Consider the following 12,247-nt stretch of genomic DNA (forward strand, 5'->3'; position numbering starts at 1 on the left):
AAAATAATCATTAAGAAAAATAATTTAAAAAAGCAATTTTAAAAACTTCAGTTCGGACATTGCACAGTGCTCATTCAATTAATGCACAGCTAAACATATGAGTTTTGAGTCTAGATTTAAATGTGACCAGTGTTTTAGCACATCTGATCTCTTCTGGAAACTGATTCCAACTGCGGGCAGCATAGTAACTAAAGGAGGACTCCCATTGTTTTGTGTGAACCCTTGGTATTTCTAACTGACTCCATCCTAATGATCTGAGTGCTCTGTTAGGTTTATATTCAGTGAACATATCTGCAATATATTTTGGTCCTAGGTCATTTAGTGACTTATATACGAGTAAAAGTACTTTAAAATCAATCCTAAATGTAACTGGAAGCCAGTGTAAGGACCTGAGGACTGGTGTGATATGCTCAGATTTTCTGGTTCTAGTCAGAATCCTGACAGCAGTGTTCTGGATGAGCTGCAGCTGTCTAATGGTCTTTTTTGGGAAGGCCGGTGAGGAGCCCATTACAATAGTCCACCCTGCTGGTGATAAAGGCATGAACAAGTTTCTCCAAGTCTTGACTGGAAACATCTAATTCTTGCAATGTTTTTTAAATGATAGTATGCTGATTTAGTTACTGCTTTGACATGATTACTGAAACTAAGGTCTGTCTGTTTACTGCAAACACAATACAAGAGAGACTTTATACTCAGGAAATCACACTTACCTCGTTCCTGTGACTGAAATGTTTGGCTCGTTAGGCAGCAGGAAATATTGCAATGGTACTGCAGATGTTCCCTGGACCTTTCGTCCTTTTTGACACTGTTACTTTTCTAATTAATATGTGGATATGGTCACAAACTGTTAAACTGTTGATGTAGTGGATTATGCCTGTATTTTGTATATCTGTATTTTATCTGTATGAAATAAAACATGCATATGCATCTGATATCCAACATGCATTCATAAAACAATGTTTTACTTTTCCTAAATGTTCAATCATTGTAAAAATCTTTAATGGTAATCATGATCTATACTGCTTTATGTGATGCTTTATTTCTCCTTGTGCACTGGATTCAGTCATCAGACTCTTGAGTTTGTCTGAATTCAGAGCGACTGAACATTGTTCATCTGATTTCAGCAGTTATTTTAGGCAATATTCTAATCTAGAGATAGAGGATGAACTGATGGAGATGCTCGTGGGGGGGTGGGATGATTAGGGTACTGGCTCCAACCGCTCAGTGTTTTTTCAGCTGGATGTTGAATGTGTTGCTAATCTCAGTATGGCTGAGTGCTGACAGAACATACGAGCATCTCAACATCTTCTAGAAAGAGAGATGAGAAGCTGTTGAAATGCCTTGTGTTTGTGTTCACCAGTATTATACTTCAGTGATGAGCAGGGTCGTGCTGGAGGGGTGTCCTGGTGACCAGAGCCCTCATCTGTTGAGGTGACCCTCTCACCCTCCCACAGGCAGATCTACGGCCCTGTTGTTCCTGATGGAGACTGTGCTCCTCCTAAAACACACCACATAGGTCATTTGTGCAAGCAGCGTATAACGAACTATAATGATGTTTTAAAATCAAGGGCTCTCTAGCTGCCTTATTATGACAGTCTTGTTTGTCTGGTGTGTGTCGTCTTCAATGATGTCGTTACCACACAAAAAAAAAGGAGGAGTGACCCAACGTTCTTGTCCAGGTGTGTAAACTATTTTATTTTATGGTTTGACGTTTTCTTTACAAATCTAATGTGAATGCCATTCAACGAATGTGAAATGCCCAGACCATAACACTTACCATATATATATATTTTACCATAATAACTGTTTTACTGTGGTATTTGTAGTTACAGCACATTAACCACAATGCCAAGCCTTTCCGCTCTAACTATTTACAATGAGAGTTGAGGCGATGGTCAATGACAGCAGGAGGAAAAGCTGGAGAGTACACTTTTACAATATCATATGAATTTGCTGAAATTGTTTGAGTTATTAATACTTTGATGTAGCACAGGGCTTGTACTGATGGGGTCGTGGGGTATGTAAAACAGTTTAAAAACATCAAATTCGGTGCAAAATGTAACTGCAGTAAAGTTCTGTCGAGGTGCTCAGATCGACTCTTTTGGCAGCTTTTGGTCTTCTCTGCAAACACACAAGATGGTCAAATTCATCCCTCTCCACAAACCAGACGGGTTTGACAAGAGTTTGACAGACCTTTGGTCTTCCCTTTCAGCTGAAATACAGAAAAAGGAAAATGTTGTTGTTGTTTTAATACATACATGTTGAGACAGTGTTAGAAATGATTTGTGATCCAAATATTTTAAAATGTGTTGTTGTTGTTTTTTTAATGGCAAGCATATTAAAATAAACCCACAATGCATTTAGGGGAACGTTTCTGTAGCATATCTCCTGTTGCCAGTAGGGGCGCTAATTTAGGAAACGCTCCTATGGGTCGTATTTGAGGATAGTGATGACTTATCGATCAACAAAAGTTTGCTCTATGAATGCAATAAAAAGCATTAACATTTTTTTTTTTTTTTAAGTGTACCAACGTGCATTGCTGTGGTCAGCAAAATCATGCTGTGCACTGAAAAGAGCTATTTATTCATTATTCATTCATCTACCAAACGTAACAATATTCTCCTGACTTTTGAAAGTAGAAAATGACTGAAAATGTACAGCCCATTCAGTCAAAATGACGGATAATGATTATTTGTAGCGAAATAATTTGTTGCAATATTTTTGAGGGAAACTTCACGATTGAGACACACTTTGCTCCAAGTGTTGGGAACATAGTAATGATTAAGTACAAATTTTAATATACCTCATTCATGGAAAGTTTCAGGGACATACCAATTTAATCATAATGATCGTTGTATTTTATAGCAGATGTCTATTGCTTCAGTGCTTACTTGTGTGTTTTTCGTTTTACATTTCTCTCAGAATTATTCTGAAATCCTTAAAATCTAATTAACAGTTTTTTCTTTAGATTCAGAGCTGATGGAAGACAGCGATGAGTGTGAAGAGGAGGAGAAACATCATGACAAACCTGGAGAAAAACATGTGAGTCACTCCAAGACTAAAAATAATTCTTTCAAGAAAAGCCAATAAATCTTTCCTCTGCACTCAGTGTGGAAAGTGTTTCTCAATGAAATATAATCTTGAGCTTCACGTGAGAGTTCATACAGGAGAGAAACCTACACGTGTGATCAGTGTGGGAAGAGTTTCTCACAAACACCAAACCTTAAAAACACATGAAGATTCACACTGGAGAGAAGCCACACACTTATGTTCAATATGGGAAGAGTTTCACAGGAAAATCCCACCTAAAAGTACACATGAAGATCCACACTGGAGAGAAACCTTACACATGTGATCAATGTGGAAAGAGATTCAAAGATTCAGCGTACCTTAAAATACACATGAGGATCCACACCGGAGAGAAGCTGTCCGTGTGTGATCAGTGTGAAAAGAGATTCACCGTTAAAAACAGACTTCAACTTCACAAGAAAATCCACACCGGAGAGAAGCCAAATGCATGTGATCAATGCGGGAAGAGATTCACAATCAAAGCAAGTCTTAAGATTCACATGAGGATCCACACTGGAGAGAAGCCGTTCACGTGTGATCAGTGCGGAATTATTTTTATTTTTTTTATGCATCAAACCTGAAGAAACACCTGACCGTTCATACGAAGAAGAAGCCGCATACATGTTCTGTATGTGGAAAGAGTTTTTCACTGCTGCAAAGTTTGAAAGTACATCAGAAAATACACACTGGTGTGAAGGAGTGCATGTGCTTTGAGTGTGACGAGACCTTTATTTCAGCTGGACATCTGAACCTGCACCAGAGGATCCACACTGGAGAGAAACCTTACAAGTGTTCACACTGCGACAAGAGATTCAGTAATTCAGCACATTTGAGAAGACATGAGAAGATCCACAGCAGAGAGAAACCGCACACGTGTGATCAGTGCGGTTAAAACCCACCTGAAGATAAACATGAAGATCCATGCAGCGGAGAAACAAATGAGTTTTCTAAGTCATGATGAGTGACAGGATGTTGGTTACCTCCTTTTCAGAACAACATGATTGTTCAGAACAAAAATTCAATCAAATTTTGATGTATATCTGGTCAGACTAATGCAAAAAAACAGCAGTAAATGCACATTCACTCTCTGTTCATGTGTGATCAATTCTTTCATGGACTCTGCAAAACATAAGACACATAAAAATCCACACTGGAGAGAAGCTGTTCACATGTGATCAGTGCGGGAAAAGCTTCAAATCAAAAACAGACCCTAAGAGACACATGAGGATCCACACTGGAGAGAAGCCTCGTGAATGTGATCAATGTGGGAAGAGTTTCACAGAACAGTGCAGAAAACAGTTTTCTTGTGCTTTTCCACTTCTAATCATTTTCTTCTCTTGAGATGCTTTGACTCTTATAAGTCAGCAAAGAAAAACATCTGACTCATTTGGTTTGACTTTTTTTTGTATCTGCGGCAGCAACTCAGGGCTGCAGAGAGGAAATGGCAGAAATCAAGAAACTGTGACGCTCGGACACTCTTCAAGACTTTCTCTTCTCTTCTCAATCCGCCACCTCCACCTCCTCCATCGACTCTTACAGCGGACGACTTTGCAGCTTTCTTCACAAATAAGACAAGATCCAATAGTGATAAATTCTCCACACCGCAGACTGAGGACAACTTCACAATAACCGACACACACTCTTTATCCTCCTTCTCCCCACTCTCAGAGATGGATGTCTGCAAACTTCTGTCCAATCATCCTACTACTTGTCCACTTGATCCGATCCCCACTCACCTCCTTCAAGCGATCTCTTCTTCAGTCATACCTTCACTTACTCACATTATCAACTCCTCTCTTCACTCTGGAACATTTCCCTCAGCTTTTAAGCAGGCTCGGGTAAGCCCACTGCTCAAGAAACCATCTCTAAATCCAGCGCTTCTTGAAAACTACAGACCGGTATCCCTTCTTCCATTCATTGCAAATCCGGCAAGATCTCAGTTTAAGAAATTAGAAAATTGATCAATAAATTTACTTACAGTTTAGTAAGAAATATTCATGGTGAATGGTGTTCAAGTATGGGGTTGTGCTAAAAATGCTTTGTACTTTGTACCCAGTTACTAACACTACAGATACGGGCCTGACACCATCCTACATTTGATCTTATGATCATTTCTCAGTTGTGCGCACAGGTGTTTCAGAGAATGATCACACACACAAAACATCCGTACACCTCTCTATCAAATTTGAAATGTATAAATCTATTGTGCACAGAAAGATGTTTTTTAAAGAAGTCTCTTCAGCTCAGCAAGACAAAAATAAGAATAAAATAGTAATAAAATCATATTCATTAATATTATAAAACATTATTGTAATTTAAAATACCTTTTTCTACATGAATATATTGTAAGACGTTATTTATTGCTGTGATCAAAGTAGTTGTGTTGCTTCATTTATTTGTGGACACAGCTGTTTAAAGGTTTTTTAAGTCATTAATATGTTTATTCAGCGAGGATGCATAGATTGATCAAAAGTGACAGTAAAGGCATGTATAATATTACAACATATTTATGAAATATTAAGCCTTTTTTCACTTTTTATTTTTACTTTGTATTCATCAATGAATCTTAAAAAACCTGAATCAGGCTTTACATAACAATTTTAGGACAGTATGAAAGAGAGAGAGACAGCGAGAGAAACTCAGTTCCTTCTTTTGTGTTTGTTCTGTTTAGACCGTGTGATTACAGCATAGTAACACTCACATTTTCAACAACTAATGCAGAGCTTCAGAACCTATATTGGTAATCATACATATACACCAAAAAATATTGTTTTCGTTATTTAAAAAAAAGGACAGAAGCATGCTGAACTTAATTATTCTCTTATAGTGTCAAAAAGAGCTTATCAAGAATAGTACATTAAAAATAGAATAAATGACAAATCTAACGATACAATGGCTGTTTTCTCATATTTATGAGAGCATGTACAGCACAACTGTCCTCTCATCAATCAAACCTGAGGCTTACTGTTCAAGAGATCTTTAAGAAGTGAAAAAAAGGGAGAAAGGAATGAGGGAGACTGTGAGAGAAAGGGGGAGTAAGAGGAGGCTGGGAACACTTCCGAAGTTGGAGTTGGATGTTTGAACAAATGCAACAAATCCAGGCGGGTTGCTGCCCGTGTAAGACTTGATCCAGTCCTGATACTCAGATACTCTGGCGTAAACACCAGGATATCTGGCCTCAGCACATCCTTGACCAAAACTCACAACGCCAGACTGAATCCACAGGGAGCCGTTCTTGCTGACCATTGGACCTCCAGAGTCTCCCTGTATTGAGACACTTTCAGCAGTTATATCTCTGACAGTATACAGTGAACAACTGTTATAAACACAAGTATGCAATAGTGTAGTGCAGTAGTTCAGTGTTAAAAGTATTCCAGCTGTGCCTTTTTCAATTGTTTAGATTGGGAGAGCTGAGCATTTTTCTCTTGTCACCGAGAGTTGAAATCTGTTCAGTTTTGCGAAAACCAAGTGTTCGACACGCATCCTAAAAATGAAGCTTAAACATTTTGATCATATTTGCCTGCCTTGCTGTAAAGGTCCCAAATTACACTTCAAATATATTTTTTTCTTTCCAAATATGGTTTATTTCATTATTAGTAGTTCATATATCACACCAATGTATGTGTAAGTATTTATTTTTCTATTAAGTTTGCTTATGAATTTGCTATTAAGTTACAGAGTGTGTTAGTAATATGTGCCTATAGGCGGGTGCACAATGTCATCACACAGACATTAAAATATAAGTAAATAAAGGACTAAAATGTAAAAGATTATTATTGTGAACATAAATTAAAAAATGGTTTATATAAAAGTAAAAATGCCTAAATGTCATAATGTATAGTCTTTGCATGTATCAGCCTTACGCACATGAGCAGATCTGTTCCCTCACTAGAGAAGCACTCAGTTTTTCCGAATGCAAATTCCACCATGTAAATAGCAAATCTGCCATGATGCGAACGCAACAGGTTTTTTAAGGGAATAGGAAATGAGACTATGATTGGTTTATGGGACCTTACAGCCAAAACACACCCATTAATCATTAAGAGAATAGGGGCAACCCTTTTAAACCAAGTAATTAAGAAATTAGACGTGTATTAGTGTAAAGTTTGCAGGTGAGATTTGATTTGGATTAAAAATGATTTTTTTTTATTGAATAACTTACCTGACATGAATCTTTTCCTCCCTGATTTAACAGTCCAGCACAAACCATATTGCCTGTAATTGTGTACATCCCTTCATAAGCTTTAGCACAGGCACTGTTATTCACAACTGGTATCATCACCTGCTGCAGTATGTGAGGAACGATGCCTGTGACACAGATCAGACGACAAATATTATAGCTTTAAAAAACATTTCTAGGTAAACTGTTGAGTTCCTTTCAAGGGAACTTCGAACTGTGTCCTCTAGGGATCGCTCGCTCCAGATTTGCGTACCCCCTGAATAGCTGATATGCTGTCTTAATAGTTTTATATGAATAATGTTGTCTGTCTTAATGTTCTTCTGTTTGTTTCCCTTTGTTTTACAAGTATGACCCAATATATGTTGTTACTTAAAATAAATGTTTAAATAGCATTTATTTTTGTATTGTGTTATATTTGTATGGTATAAATGATGTTAAAAATGATACTGCACATTAATGAGCCAATGTGTTATGATGTGGGATGTGATGGGCTGCTGTGGGCCCCGAGGTCCAGGGCCAATTTTTGGTCCCAGTCCGCCCCTGCTACCAGCTTTCAATCGCTCTAAATGAGTCGCGGCGTGGCGACAGATTACAAAATAGAGAGAATAAACTGAAATTTTAAAAGGCAGCAAATAAACACTCGCAATTTTACCTTCGCGGGAACGTTTTTATAAAGTATTACTCTGGTTGAGTAACAACTGTTACACTTTTGAATCATGAATTAATCATCTCATAGTCCTATTACAAATGTAGACTTGGAATTAAGCCTTTCCCCCATTTTTATTTGATTCACGGGACCGGACACCAGTTATCTTGCCAAGAAAACCTTTGTTCTTATATGTCAGGAGAGAAACTTTGAGAAGATGCATTAATGCCACGTCTATGCGTTTCCGAGTTTCTCTGCTGTAGTACAGTATATGATTGAGTTTATATAGCCTACATCACAGAGAGACTTCCTTGTAAGGTAGAAATTTTAGTTTCACCACACTTGTCATCTGAAATGTAGGCTAACTTTCACTTCCAGAAATTTTAGCTTGTTACTTGCATTTATTTTAAGTAAATTACATTTTTAACAGCAAATTGTATTACTTTTAAGACATTTTTTAAGTCCTCTAAAATGAAAATGTAAGACTTTACCACAACAAGAAAAAAACTGAAAATGTTCAGCGTGAAACGACACAGAATTGTGTGGCAAAGCATAGCGCAACACAGATCACAGGGACATGATAACTTTTATACCTAGTGCTGATTCACCTTACAACCCTGACATGGTTGACTGTGTGTGTATAAACTACAATGTTTTATTGAATCATTAATTCAAAAGATTCATTCAAAAAATGCTGATTCATCCATTAATGAAACTAGAAAAGTATGTACTATCATATCAATCATATATTGCTATATTGCCTAATACTAAATAAGCTATGTATTAATATTATGCTGGTCAAATAACGCTTTTAAATAAATCAATAAAAAACAACAGATGATGAGTCTGACATGAAATTTAAGGTTCCACTTGAAATTAAAGGCCTCCTTATCCGAAATTACAGATTTCAAAACATTTTCAGACCTTAAAGATCGAAAATTTAATTTAAGACGTTTTAAGACTTAAGGACCCATGGGGCCCCTTTTAATAGTTTGAAAGGCAGAGGGGAGCACGGAATAAAATACCCATTTGGCCCTTAATATCCTCCAACTGAGAGTTTTTCTATAATCAAACGGCACAACCTGATATTTATCTGTATTTCTCAAAGAATAACACGCGTTTTGATCCGCATCAACTCCATTGCGATCAGCCACTTTAAACCACTTCAGTTAGGCTTAGTCCAAAAGAGCGCACATTTAGAAAAATCTTCTCATATGTTCACGCCTCATTGCTTTACAGAGAAAAATCATTTCTATAAATGTGTTCACTAAATTATGTGCTCTTAAGTGTTTTCAGCACTCTCTCCACTGCCATCACAATAGAAATAACATCAAAATAAAAAGAAAGAAAAACAAAACATTTAGGTCTATTTATTTAGCTAGAACACAAGCCTTTGATAATGTGACATTTATACAACAGTTCAATAGAGTTACTGAGTAACTTTTATAGATAGGCTACATTGTTTTTGCTCCGTCCAAGAGAACAGAACAAACAGCAGAACCCGCTACGTCTCCAAGCAAACACGCGTTTTGAGAAAATGATTCAAGTAGGTTAAGAGTCGTTTGCCAGGTCAAATGAATTAGGATTTTTGAACGACTCGTTTGAATAAAGGATTCAACTCTCTCTGACCATAGCCCTCCAGCTCAGGTGAGCCTTCAATTTCTGCCTGATCTCCATACAGAGATCAAAAAGAAATGGAAGAGGTCGTTTTCTTCTCACATCCATTGGTTTTGGCATAAGAGTTATGCCGACATCGAGGCAATGCACGAAAACGGCTCTGAGAGGATGCCCCCTGTAGAAAGAGCTTTCTTTCTCCGAGGGAGACATCCTCTCTTAATATCCCTCCTTGCTATCTAAGCCCCTTCAAGAAATACATCTGGCTTAAATACCATACACGGCATACATTTATTCTATTTGAATACATTTTTAGCATCATTACTACAATCACATGATCATTCAGAAATCATGCAAATATTCAAATTTGCTGCTCAAAAAAAGTAATTATTATTATCATTTTGAAAACAGCAGAGTAGAATTGTTTCAGGTTTCTTTGATGAAAAGAAAGTTCAGAAGAGCAGCATTTATCTGAAATATAAATGTTTTGTAACATTATGAATGTCTTTATCAATTTAAAACAGCTTTGTTAAATAAAAGTATTAATTTATGTAATTCCCATTTTTTATACCACGTTGGAGTTATATACTGATTTTCTGCCATGGACCTCCTGAATTAGCCTTGGCCACCCCCTGGCCACCCCATGTATAAAGCTCTAGCTCCGCCACTGCTAACAATTAAGTCGGGTATGTAGCTTAGGCCTTTTGGCCGTAAGGGGTACTGTCACAGACAGCTGTCTAAACGTCCCAGGGGCAACTCCCATGGAAATGGTAGAGTTGGTACTTAGTGTTCGCCATGAATCTGGCCTGCACTCCCCTTTAGCATGGCAGCGTGGGTATAGTGTTCCTCATAGCGACCCCTAGAGGATGCAGTTCAAAGTTTCTTTGTAAGGGAACGTCTCAGGTTACGAATGTTACCTTGGTTGAGTAGGGAATGAGACACTGCGTCCTCTAGCTCCCTGCCATGCTTCAGACAAAGAAGTGAATGACGTGTTCTCCCGGTGCCTGTTTATAGTCTCTGCATTAGTGATGTCAGAGGCTGTCGCCGGCCAACTCGTTGGTGTTTTTTCAATGTATGCTTCAGACACGGGTCACAACGAGGTGTTCCCCAAAGCACCCCTTAGAGGACACAGTGTCTCGTTCACTTCCATGGTTCATGTCAGGGAACCATGGTTACATTCGCAACCTGAGACATTTTACAGTGATGTTTGCATTCAGTTAACTGGAAAGCAAATGTTTACTCACCTCCAGCTTGCAGTGTTCCCCATCCAGTGACCCAGCTCTCTGTCCCTGCACCAAACACACTCCCAGCCGCTGCCAGACAGACCGGCTTAATGTAATCAGAGAAAGTCACAGAGGAGGAGAGCTGGACCAGGGCTATATCGTTGTCATTAGAACGACTATCATAGTTAGGATGGTTAATGACTTGAATCACTGTCCTGGACGTCTCATCAGGGTTTGAGCCGGACTGGCTCAGACGACCGAAGTATATCACAACTTTAGACAATACAAAACTGCAAATAGAGAGAGTCTGCTTTAATCCCACTATTATAAATATACAAGTATAGCTTAATCTTTATTTAAGCATTAAACGTCATACTCCTGGAAGCAGTGTGCTGCAGATAACACCCAGTCTTTATTGATGAGAGTCCCGCCACAGTTATGACTTGAGCCGGAGAGAAAAATGCTGACCTGCCACGGCCAAGAACCTGCCGTCGCATCCTCCCCTCCAACAATCTTGTTATTGAGAGGGGCTCGACCACATACTGATGAGAGAAAACATGTTTTCCCTCTTAAAATGCCTCTCAGATACAGAAGATACACAATCTGTGAGTTTTGGAGTCATCATGAAAACTTACCATCTAACTGGCAGAGTGAGCCTGTATGGAAAGACAAAGATAAAGATGAAGTAAACATACAGTCATCCAGACAGAGCTGATGAACTGGTTTCTGTAGTTCTCCTGTTGCATCAGTGCTGGTGCAATTTGCATGAAAATAAGAGAATAGAATATTTAACCTAAATAATGTGGTTTCTGGTCTTAGCCAAAATACCTGTTAAATGATTTCACATTCATGACACATCTACTAAACCAGTTTTAAGCATTAAACTGTAAGTCTTCAGATCTAGCTTTTATCATGAGGCACATAACATTTCAAGTGTGTTTACAATGGAATTAAATGGCTTGTCAGTTAATTAACAATTGAATTATTAAATCTACATTTAATTTTGTTATGTTGTAGGCTTCTTGTAAGCTCTCACCTGTTATGTAGAGAAGTGTGATGACAGAAACACTCAAAGCGCTGTTGAACTTCATCCTTCTGCTCTGTGATCTGATCTGACTGTTTCTTGACCGTCAGCTTTCTGATCAGATGAAAAACAAGAACCGCAACATTTATCAAGAGTTCTCTGTCTCCACCCCCAACAGTACATTAATCTCTGAATCATACTTTTTTGGTAAAAAATAAATAAATAAAAAATTGTATCCTGAGCTTTTCAGAGGCATCCTTTTTGGATGTGGATGGGCCATATCACCACTTTACTAAAGTTGATTTTGTCCCCAAACTTTTTGAAATTGTTTAATAAAAACAGCATACATGAACACAGAAAAATCACCTCCAATCCATTCTTCTACATAACTTAATTTACACATGCATCATGAAATAGATACAATCACAAATACTGTACAGTGTTTTTGACACAATGCAATCAATGTGCAAATTTCCATAATCACTGAACAG

The 12,247-nt window shown here is 37.9% G+C and overlaps 1 protein-coding gene across 1 annotated transcript; it reads right to left on the bottom strand.

Annotated features, from left to right (window-relative positions):
• Window positions 1–5,491: 5,491 nt before the first annotated feature.
• Window positions 5,492–11,877, bottom strand: LOC113080534 (serine protease 27-like). Its single transcript, XM_026252686.1, has 6 exons — window positions 11,769–11,877; window positions 11,368–11,388; window positions 11,109–11,274; window positions 10,754–11,022; window positions 7,232–7,377; window positions 5,492–6,333 (listed from the first exon to the last, which is right to left on the bottom strand). Exons 1-6 carry the CDS (start codon window positions 11,821–11,823, stop codon window positions 6,049–6,051), a joined length of 942 nt encoding a protein of 313 aa, XP_026108471.1. The 5' UTR covers window positions 11,824–11,877; the 3' UTR covers window positions 5,492–6,048.
• Window positions 11,878–12,247: the final 370 nt, after the last annotated feature.

This window comes from Carassius auratus, unplaced genomic scaffold, assembly GCF_003368295.1.
Source record: "Carassius auratus strain Wakin unplaced genomic scaffold, ASM336829v1 scaf_tig00031547, whole genome shotgun sequence".
NCBI classification, from domain to species: domain Eukaryota; kingdom Metazoa; phylum Chordata; class Actinopteri; order Cypriniformes; family Cyprinidae; genus Carassius; species Carassius auratus.

Coding starts and splice junctions, on each gene's coding strand:
- LOC113080534 (XM_026252686.1), bottom strand. CDS start 11,823: ATGAAGTTCAACAGCGCTTTGAGTGTTTCTGTCATCACACTTCTCTAC. Junction 11,389..11,768: donor CACACTTCTCTACATAACAG/GTGAGAGCTTAC, acceptor CTTTCCATACAG/GCTCACTCTGCCAGTTAGAT. Junction 11,275..11,367: donor CTCACTCTGCCAGTTAGATG/GTAAGTTTTCAT, acceptor TTCTCTCATCAG/TATGTGGTCGAGCCCCTCTC.